Source organism: Drosophila willistoni, chromosome 3R (genome assembly GCF_018902025.1).
Source record: "Drosophila willistoni isolate 14030-0811.24 chromosome 3R, UCI_dwil_1.1, whole genome shotgun sequence".
In the NCBI taxonomy this organism is placed as follows: domain Eukaryota; kingdom Metazoa; phylum Arthropoda; class Insecta; order Diptera; family Drosophilidae; genus Drosophila; species Drosophila willistoni.
In genome coordinates, this window is record NC_061086.1 from 1,062,546 (window position 1) to 1,077,733 (window position 15,188).

The following is a 15,188-nucleotide window of genomic DNA, read 5'->3' on the forward strand; positions in this document are numbered from 1 at the left end:
TGCTTTTGAGCAAAGTTTCAGGTTTTATAGGATCCCAAGCCAAAAAAAAAGATACAAGCCATATAATAGCCAAAACGGCAGTACTGGAAGTGAGAACAACAGGCAGACACACACAACATTAGGGACAGTGTATGTGTGTCTAGTGAAGCAGTAGTGGTATGCCATCTTCGATCTTCCCGCCTTCAAGTTGAGTGGCGATAGCGAACGGATCGTGACCTGTGACTATCGTACACTTGTGTCTGTATCCACACACACAGTCGCAGACACACACATGCACACATACACTGTCCCTGATGTTGTGTGTGTCTGTATCTGTGTTTGCGTTGCTCCAGCTGAAGTAAGCGAAGCATTCAAGACTCAGTCAACTCGCAAGAAACACGGGAGCAAGACGCACAAATACGCCCGTTATTGACTTTGTCACACTTAATTTATTTTTGTTGCCTTGCAAGTTAGTACAAATTAAGCGATTAATTTCGGGTCATGCTTAATTCGCGGAAAAAAGTGCGTGCGTTTGACCTCTCTTACTCTTTTAGTTATAACAAAATGAAACTTATAATACTTAAACTGATCAATTTGTGAATAAATGTTCCTAAATACATACGAATTCATATATGTATGTACATATATACATACATAGCTATACCGAATGTGCACATGTGTATTTCATCTTCACCCCCGATCGCAACACTGAAAATAAAAGTGCTAAAAATAATGAAATTCTAATGAAGTTCTTCCTATCCGCGTAAATGTTTAGATAATTGTATTACTGTTAGTCTGCGCATTCGAGTTAAAAGTTATACGCATATAAAAATAAGACTTATTTTCGTAGACACTTCTTTAACAATAATGTTCTCGATCTTTTAACGATCATTATTATCAAAACGCGATGTCCGTGATGTATCGCCATGAACGTACCGAATACTAAATACTGCAGTGCCGTCGGCAAATGACAACCAAAATGGACACTGGAGTACCATAGAGACACCCATTTAACATATGTGTTCTGAGAACTCAACAGAATTACTTGCACTCAAACTACACAAAAGTTCGGAAACACAGACATGGACGCATATGCCCTACCAACTTATTTTCCCCTTGCGTAAGTAAATTTTGTCATGAAATCTAAGCATCTTTACCTTACCGTATTACAATTAATGGCCCTTTAGTCTTGCACCTAGGTACACATATTTCATGTATTTAAATGTTTGAAAATCAAGGCGGGGAAAGGCTCTTTGATTCATCAGTCATAGTTATGTTTCGAAAACACTTATGGAAAATGGATACAAATCCATACACTTACATTAGATGTCTCTTGTACAGATAAAACAGGACATAAACTCATGACATCATTGTTTTACCTTGATTTGATCTGAGTACAGACATATACACGGAATTAATTCAGATTTGAAATTGAATAACTCTTGCTTTTAAAGTTCCAGTTCCAAGTGTTTATATGGACAATTAAATATAATCGGAATCCAGTTATTGTATTTAAAACGTATTACGTACGTGTAATAATTACTAATCAAATGTTAAAACAAATTTTTTTTTTATAAGTCACACAGTTTTTATAAATTTTGAATCAATGACTTGCTTACGTTTTGTGTCTTGATGAAACTTTCGATTCTTGTAAGCACTGATGAAAAATTTCCTGATTTTCCGTCAGTTTCAGTAGATTAGGAAGTGATTACTATATTAATTACATGTCAACAGTTGTAAGGAGGTTGGTAAGAGATCACATTTCAGTTTGATTTCTATTAACAGTAAGGAATCACATTTTGACTTACTTTTTTTTAAAAATACGTGGATGGTGTGTGTGATTTTTTACTGTAATCTATGTTCTAGGCAAATTGACGGTGTAAAGCGGACATGCCTATATTAAAGTAAATTTAACCTATGTTGTAATCGAGAAATGTATGGGTCTGGAATCGATACTGTCTACCAAGTAATCATTACCTAAGCGGCGAAGTTATCAACGAAATTCGGGCTAAATACCTTCATACATTGCAAGTCAGATTATAAAGCGGTTCCATTTCTGCTGATCAATGATATTTCATAATTGGAAAAAACTAGAAGCAGTTTAAAGCAAAATATTTTGAAAAACGAACTAACAATCGACAGTTTGTGTCATAATTTTCACTAATTAAATTTTAAATAAAATGAAGTAAGTCGTCTCGCCGAGTTTGGTATACCATGCAACAAGTGAAGTCACAAGTCAAGTTTTTTTAATTTATACAAATTCTTAAAAAATTCTTTGTACATGCTGCATAGCCAACACATGATATCTCGTTCACTCTTACACAAGCGCGGGGCACACTAGCGCCGCCAACGGCCAATTCCGCTCTCACAAATTACATAATGAAAAACGTTTACAAGCATTTGGCTATTTTCAGTCCAAGTTTATTCAAAATAAGAACGTTAATGGATATTAATAAGAAATAACAGTGTGTTGAAATAATTACACTAGTTGAAAAATTGCGGGATGTAATCGCGATTTGCAAATTAGGCTGCTGATGCTGATCAAAAATATATATCCTTTATTTTATTTAGCTTACGCTATGTCGCTAATAGTAACAATGACATTGGACAATGCCGTCTTTTTGATACTGTTTTTGATTTTTATTGATAACAAGTATTGTGTGAAATTTGATTATGATAGTTAAAAAGTGGATGCCTCTTTTAGTCTTTAAGACTTTTATTTTACGGCCGGAATGACAGACTTAACGGCTGTGGATGCTGATTAAGAACATGGATGTATACATTACTGGATTAATTAATTCCAAATATTAATTTTGAAATATAATGGCAGCTTCGAGTTTGCTCACTATTATCAAAATATTTGGGAGGTGTAGACACAGATAATTGTGGATCAAGTAAATTTGAGTAATTTTATTTAATCGCAAAGTTTAAAACAAATAGCATTAGTAAAAAGACAAATTCCGATAGAACTGTTTTTGGCTTAACTAACTAGAATACGTCGCTAAATTTTTAAAACATTTGTCATTTTAATCCAATATATATCTTTATGTATATGTAACATTTTATTATATTACTTTTTATATAAATCTTAGCATATTTCGAAGTCATGACCATGGAAAAATGTTTTTAAGACGTCTTGCATGATTAAAAAAAAAAAAACAGAGGGCCGGGTCTAACTTTAAAGGCGTCAAAGTTTGTATACCCTTGCAAGTTTTTTATGTAAAAGGTCTAATGTTTGCGAAAGAACGGCTTGGGAAATAACGAAGTTATTTATCAAAGTCACTGTTCACCACCGATTGTTCCTATGGAAGCTATATGATATAGTCGCCCTGTCTTAATAAAATTTGGCACAGCCTTTAATAGTTATGCTAAACTGAGAAATATAAATTTTTATGACAATTGCTTCAAAAGTAACGAAGTTGATAAAAGTCACTGTTTTGGACCGATCGGTCCTATGGGCACTATTTGATATAGTCACCCGATCTTTATCAAATTTGGTACAGTCGTTTATATGTGTAATAAATTCAAAAATATTTAATTTCACGATAATAGCTCAGAAAATAACGAAGTTATTAAGAAAAGTCACTGTTCGTGACATTGACGTTTGTATGGGAGCTATATGATATAGTGATCCGATCCGGCTGAATCCGAGATATACAACCCCTGCAGTATATACAAGCCTACATGGAACTCTGTAGCTCTAACGGTCTAGGAGTGGTTTACGTTGATCCAGACGGACGGACATGGCTATATGAACTCGTCTCGTCATGCTGATCAAGAATACATATACTTTATATGGTCGGAGATGCTTCCTTCTATGCGTTGCACACTTCTGACCAAAATTAATATACCCCTTTTGCAAGGGTATAAAAAATGGTGTCCATTTTGGCCATTTTGATTTATTGAAATAAAAAAAGTAGTAAAATTTTTAGTCAATAAAAGACAATGCATGCCAATTTTAAAAAACCCTTTAAGCCCTGAATGTCAATTGAACTCATAGACCTCTTTGATTAGTTCTTCGGTATACTCAAAACTGGACAACGAAATTATTGTTTCATTTTTATTGCAAATTTATCGTACAATATAATAACAGAGTCATTGTAATGTTTCAAGAACTTTTATATTATCTCATTCTATTTTGAGAAACTGTTAAAGCAGAACGAAGACTGAATGTGTTTCTAAGCCAAATATATAACTATTTTTGAGTAATGCATTTTAATTCAATTATATTCTATTCAGATATTATTTTCTTGACGATCTTTTTGGTTTTGGAATTGACCATGCCTATTAAAAAATCTTGTGCAGTTATTGATCGATTTGGCGTCTCCAAAACTTTTTGGCCACAACGGCAATATCTACATAAAATGTGTATGTATCTACATCGGCAATATGCGATGAAACAGGGACTGCGTGCTCTATCTCGGTTGCCCATTCCCGTCTCAAAAAATGCTCATGTTCAGCTTTCGTTAAACGAACTTAATTGAGACTTCAGCGTGGTCAGATATATGTATAATAATACCAACCGCAATCAAGAGCTTTACTTTCGTGCTCATTCCCATTCTCCCTTTACCTCGGATCGAAGACTACGTCTGCTGAAGCGTCGGCGTCATTTATTTCACTCGAGTTGCTGCTGTGTGTTGAAACCAGTTTTATAACTTACTCACACAGTACAATGGGACTATGTCTCATGTACACATAGATACACACACACACGCACACCCAAATCTATATGTACATGGATACATAAATGCTCATAGACACATACATACGTGCTTGCTATTTGTTTGATGGTATGTGAATACACTTGAAAAAATTACCAAGAATAACGAACGATGCAAAGAACAAAACAAGTCCTATTCATTTGTGAATGATATCTGTCAATCGAGACAAAGTTTAGAGTGAAAGCTTCAAATTGTTTTCGATTGTATCTACCTTTTAAGTACAAGCACCATTTTTAATGTGAATAAATTTAAGCGATGGTCAATTGTAAATGATGCCATATATATTCTGGAAGGCTGCTTGAAAGCTGTATGAATACAATATTTGGACTCATGATCGTTAAGCCATAACTGACTTCACACTGTTTGAGTACTATTCATGGACTAACGAGTGGTTGCTTTGACGTAGACTAGTAATCCAAAGGTGCACCTTAACATCGCATTTATTTCAAAAATTTCCAGACTCAAACTATTATTGGTCTAGTATGAATAATAGAAATAGGCAAGAATTAATATAAAAGTAAACATCGTCATGGTACGCGAGGTAATTAACCTTTTCACTAATTAATTGTGCGAATACAAAAGGCATTTCATTATCCTCGATTATTACTTTGGTTTTTATATAGCTCTTGATAAACAATTGGATTCCAAGTCAGGGTTAATGAAACTCAGACTCACAAGGATGTTTAACAAAAAACATAACGTTTATTTCGCTTAATTACTTTAACTTAACCGGGCCCAGACTTCAAAAACAGCGCTAATGCAACTATAATAAATCAAAGCTGACTTGTCTTTTTCTAAACATAGCCGAAGTTTTTTTTTTGTCAGAAGGATAATCTTTAATATACATACATATGAACAAATTCATGTACACACATAAGTACATACATACATATGTATATACGAACACGCACACAAACAACAAGGGACTGCTTTTATAAAAGACCGCTAATATTGTCGCATTGTTTTGCGATTCAGCTTTTATGTGACGATGAGATTTATTAACATTTTTCATGTTTTTTTTTACAAGTTGCCCTTAGTTACACTCTTTAAAAAACTTATGTATCTTTATACATAAGAGTAGATAATTTTCTCATTTCTCTTAATTGAAATTTTAAATTGGGTAGAAATTAGTGTAAAAATACGAAATCTTCAGTTTTTAAAGGACGTTTTTAAATATGCCTTGTAGCGGTATGCAAATTTGCATGATAGTTTGAGAGCAAAGTGTATTACTAGAATCACTACTACATGAACAATTTACAATTACAGATACTCAGAACTGCAGTTTTTGGCGTCTCGTAGGGCGGCAGCTGCCGCCGCTGCAGCAACAGTTTTACCCAGCTCGCCTCTGAATAATCATACCAATGCTACAGATGTGAGCAGTTCAGTCCCAGTTCCAATTACTTCGGTGTCGGAAACATCGGTATCGGAAGCCACCTCTGCGCCCATTAGCAATGGAGCATTGCTAAATAATCCAGCTACAGGACACTTACATCACCATCAGACGCAGCATATTCATGGCCTCGGAGTTGGTTTAACTGGGCAACCACAACCACATGACTTTCATCCGGCTTACAGAATCCCTGGGTATATGGAACAGTTTTATTCCCTACAACGTAGCAGTCCTACGGCATCCTATCACGGTACTTGATGATTGAAATTTTAATACTTCATATTTATATAATGATGATTTACAGACCCCTATGGTAATTGCGCGTCCGCTTTTCACTTGGCCGGATTGGGATTAGGCTCTGGTGAATATTTAGGTGCGCGCGGTATGGGCTCTTTGGGTGAGCTACATCATGCTGCGGTAGCAGCAGCTGTTGCGGGATCACTGGCAAGCACCGATTTCCACTTCAGTATTGATGGGAACCTAGGCCCCAGTCCTCGACCTGGAGGCGGTAGCATTCGAGCCAGCATTAGCCGCAAGCGTGCTTTGTCTTCATCTCCCTATTCCGATTCCTTTGATATCAATTCAATGATCCGATTTTCACCAAACTCGCTGGCCACTATTATGAATGGGTCGCGAGCCAGTAGTGCAGCCAGTGGATCTTATGGACATATATCGGCTAGCATGGCCCCCCATGCCAACGCCACGATGGCGCCTCATTTGCAACAGCTTCAGGCTCACCTATTGCGGGCCAGTGCTGGCTTGCTGTATCCAATGACGCCCCAACAGACTGCCCTCAGCCTCAATAACCCTCAAATAAATGGTAATCCAAAAGAATTAACAGTGGTCAGTCAAGCGCCGGCATCACCAACAACAAGTGTAGTGGCAGAAGATTCTCTAACACAGAACCCTATTAAGGTGAGTGAAGCTATTAGTGCTTACTTAATATGAATACACAACAATTATAAAGGCAAACAAAGTGTATTTCTATTATTATTTTAGACCATATTTAATGCATGTTAATTGAAAATACGGCAATGGTTTCTTTCATTAACTAGAATTTGTCCAAAAACAAACCCCTTGAACAACCATCTTCCACGTCGGAAAGCGTAGCCCAAGTAGAGGCAGATAGCGCTTCTGCAAATATATCGGAGCGACGATCACGGATTAAAGCTAATGTAGGAGCAGTTTATGCTGGCAGCGGGAATCCAAATGGGACTGGAAACGGGAACGGCCACGGTCAGATAGGCTATGCAACCACTCCTCTTAACGAATACGACTGCGCTACTGCCGACACAACGGACATCAAAGATGAGCCAGGTGATTTTATAGAGACCAATTGCCACTGGAGAAATTGTGGCATTGAGTTTGGTACTCAGGATGAGTTAGTAAAACATATTAACAACGATCACATTCAGACAAACAAAAAGGCGTTTGTTTGTCGGTGGGAGGAGTGCTCTCGAGGTGAAAAGCCTTTTAAGGCGCAGTACATGTTGGTTGTGCATATGCGACGTCATACTGGGGAAAAACCCCATAAGTGCACGGTAAGTCCGATCATAAATCGTTAAATCGTGAGTTCAATTCTTCTGACATACATTTCATCCGCTTTCAGTTCGAAGGTTGCTACAAGGCGTATTCGAGGCTGGAAAATCTGAAGACCCATTTACGCTCTCATACTGGGGAGAAGCCGTACACTTGTGAATATCCCGGATGCAGCAAAGCCTTCAGCAATGCCAGTGATCGAGCAAAACATCAAAACCGTACCCACAGCAATGAGGTAAATTTCAACGATCTGCGTATATTTTCAGTATTACATTTCTATTTGATTCCAGAAACCTTATATCTGCAAAGCTCCCGGTTGCACAAAGAGATACACAGATCCCAGCTCTTTGCGTAAACATGTGAAGACCGTACACGGAGCCGAGTTTTATGCCAACAAGAAGCATAAGGGTTTGCCTTTGAATGATGCCAATTCGGGACTGAGGTTGGAGAGGGATGTTGGTCAGTCTCAAAACCGTCAAAGTTTACAAGAGCATCACATCGACTCTAGTCCATGTAGTGATGACTTACACATGGGTAAGATGATTGGTTTGTCCAGTCCTAGTGTCAAATCCGAATCGGATGCCAACTCGCCTCGTCATGTGCCGTCTAACGGTGAAACCGGAGGTACCAACTCAGCAGCCGATTGCTTTTTAACCTTCGGTCAAGAAATGACAACCGATATGCCAACAGAAAATATCACGTTGGACGATGACTGGACCTGCGACGATGATGTTGATGCGGCTGACCTTCCCATCGTTTTACGTGCCATGGTTAATATGGGAACTGGAGGTACAGCCGGAGCCTCCGTCGGCATGCCGTCAGCGCGACCGCGTTTCCGCAGCCGCCTGCACTCGAAGGGTGTTAATGCGAGCAGCTCAATGCTGTGTAATATACCGGAAAGTAATCGAGCGATTGGAATCAGCGAACTTAACCAACGCATTACCGAACTAAAAATGGAGCCGGGATCACACTTGATTGAACCGCAGACACAGACGCAAACGCAGATTAGCATTCGCTCTGGACCACCGCCTTCCAACGGAAGCTTTGGGACAGGACATACTCAAACCCAGGCTTTGGCCCAACTTCGACGAGACAGTCAGAACTCAAATGCCAGCACCTACTATTGCAGTATGCAAAGCCGACGCAGTAGCCAATCTTCGCAGTTGTCCACGATATCGACAATGCGTCCAGGACCGTCCTACAATGGTATTTCAGCATCCGCATCGCTGTATGATCCCATATCGCCTGGTTGTTCCCGTCGCTCCAGCCAAATGTCGAATGGTACTGGGACTGTCTGTTTTGCTGCAAGTGGGATGGGTACATCTGTAATGAATACGAGTGATATGGGGCCTGACGCTTCGAGTGGCACCAGGACTATATGCTCTGGCGTCCCGTATTTCGGGTCTCGTAATACGAGCCTTCCACCTCCACCATCATCACATCTGATTGCAACGCATCTGAAGCGTCTTCAACAAAGTGGAACTACAGAAGTTAGTAACCATTATCAGCATCAGTTGCAAAGAATTGGTCAAAGTGGAAGCGGTCGGTTTTCTATTCCGAGCATTGTAGAGTCACCGTTCGCTCGGAGTCATCTTCATAACGCCAACCTAGTAGATCCATCCTTGCAGAGCAGTTCTTTTAGACGTCAATCCGAGCCAGTTATAGCACAGCATCAACAGCACTTTGAGCGAATGACTGAACCTGCTAGTCCAGCCGTAAATGTTTCGGGTCCTATTTCTCCGACTGTTCCATTTGGTCAAACTACACAAAATAATTTGCAACAAAATCGACGAAACGCTGACTTAGAAACAATAACAACCAACACTACCCAGTCTACTGAACAGCATCCCAATGAGAAGGTAAATCTTGATGAAGTTGAAGAGCTAATTCTACCAGACGAGATGCTACAATACCTTAATTTGGTAAGGGACACCGACAACCCCACGAGCCAAAACGAAAGTGAGAATCTTCTTTTAACCCAAGAAGCCAATGTCAATAATCCTATGAGCATAAGTTCAGCAAATAATAACGGAGCAGTAAATATAAGGCGCATCCTATCCTCGCAGCCGGACTATGCAATGTCGGCATCAGCATCGGCGTTTGGTAGTTATTACTCACCTGGGGAACCCTATCATCAGCATCCTAATCACTGCAGCTTTGCACAGAGAGTAAAAAATGATCGAGCCATGTATACACAAGTAGGCCCGTCACACTCTAACATTGACCAACATAAAAATCACACAGCGACTCAGAATCAGAATCATATAATCGACTCCTCAATGACTAGTTTGACAGAGCTTTCTAGCGCCGCTGCTCCCCACGAAAGTGTCTGTGCCGCAAATGCTGGAAACGAAATTCAATGTGGTGTCATAAGCCAGTCTCAAATGTCGCCCGCTATAAATATGAACCCCACATGCGCGATTCCAATGGCAAGTGCAGCGCATCAAAGCGCAAATAAATGCGTTATGAAGACGAGGACAAAGGATTTGTCCGCCTGCGCTTCTGCTTCCACCGTTGAGCCGGACCAGCCGACCGCCAATACTGCATCAATGCAATCTGAGACATACCAACGTACCCTTGAGTATGTTCAAAGTTGTCAGAATTGGATGCAGACCGCTAACACCCCTGCCAACGTCCCTTCTGTCAGTATGTTAGCACCGCACAACCCTATTAACAACCCCAACGCTGTGTGGCCGGATGTAAGTAGCTCAACACACCCGCATCCTGCCACTAATTTGGTTATCAATGACATGACTACTTCGTTGAGTTCCCTTCTCGAAGAAAACCGATACTTGCAGATGATGCAGTAAAAGAAAGTGTGTAGAGAGATTTCCCCTATTCTCGACTGGCCATTGAAATGGTATTGACAAACATAGTATAAAATCTAGACAACATGTTTTACCCAATTTTCTTAATAACCTGCTATCCAATGCAATGCATATTCAATGGAGAATATACAGAGTTACGAAAGCTCTGAAGTTCAGGATCGACTCTATCTTGGAAATGGTGGGGCAAAATTAACACATACTACCGTTTATTTAGTTTACAAAGTTCATTTACAATTTATTTATGCTTACATACAACAAATGAAGTTGCCATTCAACATGTTCTTTATACACGGAAGAGCTTAAGTACTTATTCCTAAATACAAGTATAAGAAAAACTCTTATGGGTACAGTTAAACATAGATTTTAAATATAGATTTATCGATTACCCATTTACTGAAATGGTTAATATGCTAAGCTAGCGCTATAAGAAATGTCTATTGCGTTTGTCTTCCCAATCATTCAAATGATTCTTCTCGCTCGTATAATAAAACAACAAGTCCTTAATAAAAAGCTTTTGTCTACATAAAGGATCCACATTAAGTTACCCGATTTGTAATCGTTGGACTGAATAAACTTAATAATCTTTCTTTAATTTATTTTTGGATTTCATATGTGGTATAAATAGCGCTAAGTTAATTAACGAATTTCAAGAAATACATACAAACTACACTTTTAATTGATTGTCTGGACGTTGAAGCGTACAATGGAAGTACGTACAATTCGAACTTAACTACACCTAATTACGAGCTAATCAAGATCAGATTGGAGCAGGCAAGAAGAAGAGATGTCTTTATAACTGAGTTAAAGCTTTAACATCATGAGCGTATATGCACTCGAGAATGTGTCACTACCAATGGAAGATCAGTTATAAGAAGAGTGAATTGCAATGGACCTAAATTACTACCCTGAGGTACTCCAGAGGTCACTTGGATGGTTTTAGAAAATTAAGACTTGAAAGATATTATAGAATCCAATCAAGCAAAAGCAGAGTATAATTATCAGAGTCAAAAGTCTTGCTGAAGTCAGTATAAATGACGTCATTCAGTCTTGAATCCTTTGATCGAGTGAGAAGTAAATTCTAATAGGTTAGTAGTTGTCGATCTACGTTTCTTAATGCCATGTTGAGACGACGAAATAATAGAGCTACAATGCTGCAATTTTTTAATTTTTTTTTTATTTTTAATATTTTATTTGCAATCTGCCTTAGACTAGGCAATAAAAAAATTGACTAAATAATAGCCGAATGGTTTAAGCTCCAGTGAACTCAATCCATATATTTACATATTTACATATTATTAACTACCTATTTGTTTCTCTATATGGCAGGTCCAAGACATTAGTTCTTTTTAGACGTCTTGTGGTGACAGAATTATCTAATAGACTTAATGCTAAAGCGTTTTCAAGGTCATATAGTCTATTGATACTTGTATGAGATTTTATCTCGTCTATGACGGTGGGTATTTGGAGATCTTTATGGATATCTGCGTTGGTCATATATCGACAAGCGCCTGTTATTGATCTGAGAGTCATGGACTGATATCTCTGCAGTATTTCTATGTTTGATTTGCTGGCTGTACCCCATAGCTGCAGCGCGTAAGTCCATACTGGCTTAAGAACAGGCTTGTATAGCCGTATTTTGTTTTCAAGGCTTAACTGAGATCGAGGTCCTAGTAACCAGTACATTTTCCTGGTCTTTTCTTTTAGCTGTTTTTGCTTTGCCTTGATATGCTGCTTCCAAGTAATTCCAATTACACAACCTTGTCTACCGGAAAGCCTACGTACTGGCCAACTGATACTAGAAGAATTCCAGATCTACTAGATTTCATTGTTTACGCTGGACTACAACAAAATCACTTTCAAATAGAGGAGAATTTCGATCTGAGCTCCGATCACTCACCAATTATTGTTTCATATGGTTCTACAGTTTGTTTTAAGGAAAAGCCCAAAAACAAACATAAGTGCGTTTAAAAAATGGCTTGAAGACAGAACAAGTCTAGACATTTCGCTGAAGACTGGGAGCGAAGTAGATTTAGCTATTGAGACACTTACTAACTCAATTCATACTGCTGGTTACATGTTCACAACATCACCTAACGAAAACCAAAGAAGACAAACATTTATACCACTAGAACTAAGATCTCAAATAGCTGAAAAAAGAAAACTTCGGAAAATATGGCAAACAACAAGAAGCCCAGTAGACAAGAGAAAATTCAACAAGGCTGCTAAGAATTTAAACAACAAAATATGGGAAATTAAAAACGACTCGACAGCAGACTTTCAAGTGACCTACAATATAGCCTCTGGAAAGCAAGTAGAAATTTAAATAGGCCCACCAGAAGAGCTACCACAATTGTCGACAACACCGGACAACGCTGCAGAGGAAATGTAGAGAAGGCTGAGGCCTTTGCTAACCACCTATGTTCAGTTTTTAAGCCAAACCTAGAAAATGATCCTGAAACAGTAAATGAGGTACACGGATTTCTAGATTCTCTATGTCAGATGAGCCTGCTGATAAGGCAAACGACATTTACAAAAGTCGTAGAGGAAAAAAAAAATGACAAATAAGAAAAAATCCCCCGGATATGACAAAATATGTGGAGGTATAATAAAAAATCTTCCGCCGAAATGCATCCGATTGCTGACGTACATCTATAATGCTATGCTTAGACTAGAATACTTTCCAACTCAGTGGAAATGTGCTGAAGTCATTATGATCCTTAAGCCCAATAATATGGAAGAATGCACATCGTCATACCGTCCCATAAGCTTGCTGGTGACATTCTCTAAAGTATTTAAACGTATACTCTTAAGAAGAATGTTACCTGTACTGGACGAACTAAACATCATACCTGAATATCAGTTCGGGTTTAGAAGGGGTCACGGCACGATCGAGCAATGCCACCGCATTACGAACGCAATTACAAACGCATCAGAATGCAAAATGTGCTGCACAGGAGTATTCTTAGATATTAAGCAAGCATTTGACAAAGTCTGGCATGAAGGTCTACTCTACAAAATTAAAAAGTGGCTCCCTGTACCATACTTTCTAATTCTTAAATCATATTTGAAAAACAGATCATTTTATGTCCATGAACGTGGGGAATCGTCTAGCATAAACACTGCTAGTGCCGGTGTCCCCCAAGGGAGCGTTTTAGGCCCAGTTTTGTACACCATTTTCACCTCCGATCTACCCTCCACAAACGCTGTTGAAATAGCAACATATGCTGATGATACCGCATTCATCGCTACGAGTAGTAACATACTTGAAGCGTCAAACATAATTGAAGAGGAACTTAGACTTATTGAAGTTTGGCTTAAAAAGTGGAGAATAGTGGTGAATGCTCAGAAATCAGTACAGGTCACTTTCTCGCTGAGACCTGGAATGTGTCCGCCAGTATCGCTGAATGGCTCTATCATCCCACATAGCGAATCGGTGAAATATTTGGGAGTTCACTTGGATCGATGCTGAAATTGAGAGATTATTATTTTCTCAAATGCTTTAGGTATGGCAGACATTTTATTCCCATTTTCCCCTTTTTATACCCTTGCAGAGGGTATTATAAAATTAATTACATGTTTGTAACGCACAGTGGTGCGTCGGTGCGTATGCGTTTTACTCAGCCATCTTAAAAGATATCGGGATGAAATTTGTTTGGGGGCTTTTTATTACCCGGGTAAGATAAAGTATGAAAATCATCAGGATCGGATTACTATATCATATAGTTCTAGAGGAAATATTTTTGCAGAAATTGGAGTATCCCCATGAAATTTACCAATATGAAAGTATTGGATATAAAACCTCAGATCCCAAAATTTTAATCTGATCGGATAAATACAAAAAACAAGTTACAGTCAATATTAATCGGCTCAAGCGCTGCCTACAACGTCAGAGCACATGCATACACACAGACACAACGCTACATGAACTGTATATGTATGCGTGCCGTGCTTTGCTTAGGGAATGATGGAAGAAGAAGAACAACTTGTAGTAAACAGAGAAATAATGTTTTGTTTGTGTATTGATGAATTGAGTTTCAGGGAAACAAATTTCAAAATGTAAAAAAATAATTGCCAAGGGTATATAAACTTCGGCATAGCCGAAGTTAGCTTCTTTGATATTTTTGAAGAGGAATAATATATAATTCCTTCCAAATAGAAGCCTTAAGTATTGGCTTACATATTCCATCAGGGCCAGGTGCATATATATATGCAATAAGACGATTTCAAGTGATAAGGATAAGGAGGATTTGCTTGATAAGTCGTAGAGGAATAAGTTGTTTTGAAAAGAAATCAGCAAACATATCGACAATAACCTGATCAGTGTGAGCTTTATTGTTTTCGAAAGACATCCTTGGGTCACATGCGGGACACAAACATCGGAAAACGATTCAAGAGTTTTAAAAGAAGACTGAAAGGCAAATTACATATCTGTTCAACTTGACCTTGCGATAGATTCAAGGCAAGTAGAATGTCTTGGAAAGTATTTCGAATCTTTAAACATTTTTGCAATTTTCGCGGAAGTTGGTGATGTTGTAGGGGAATAGTTTTCTTTTGATACCCTTAAATAAGGTAAAAGACCGTGCAAACTATATCTATTCTTTATCAGCACGACCAGACGAGTTCATAATCAATGCAAACTCCTCTTCGACCGCTTAAGTTACAAGGCTGAAACTTCCCTACATACTGTAGGGATTGGATCAAAACTAAGAAAAACTGCAGGCAGGTCGGGAA

The 15,188-nt window shown here is 38.5% G+C and overlaps 1 protein-coding gene across 1 annotated transcript; it reads left to right on the forward strand.

Moving 5' to 3' along the window:
* The first annotated feature begins 351 nt into the window (after window positions 1-351).
* On the forward strand, window positions 352-11,049 carry LOC6650069 (transcriptional activator cubitus interruptus). Its single transcript, XM_002072533.4, has 6 exons — window positions 352-1,099; window positions 5,967-6,340; window positions 6,395-7,005; window positions 7,146-7,631; window positions 7,700-7,864; window positions 7,920-11,049. The coding sequence occupies exons 1-6, from the start codon at window positions 1,062-1,064 to the stop codon at window positions 10,437-10,439; spliced, it is 4,194 nt and encodes a 1,397-aa protein (XP_002072569.2). The 5' UTR covers window positions 352-1,061; the 3' UTR covers window positions 10,440-11,049.
* Window positions 11,050-15,188: the final 4,139 nt, after the last annotated feature.

Excerpts from the sequence above, each read along its gene's own strand:
- LOC6650069 (XM_002072533.4), top strand. The coding sequence starts at position 1,062 with ATGGACGCATATGCCCTACCAACTTATTTTCCCCTTGC. Across the intron at positions 1,100-5,966 it reads CCAACTTATTTTCCCCTTGC|ATACTCAGAACTGCAGTTTT; the intron begins GTAAGTAAATTT and ends TTACAATTACAG. Across the intron at positions 6,341-6,394 it reads TCCTACGGCATCCTATCACG|ACCCCTATGGTAATTGCGCG; the intron begins GTACTTGATGAT and ends GATGATTTACAG.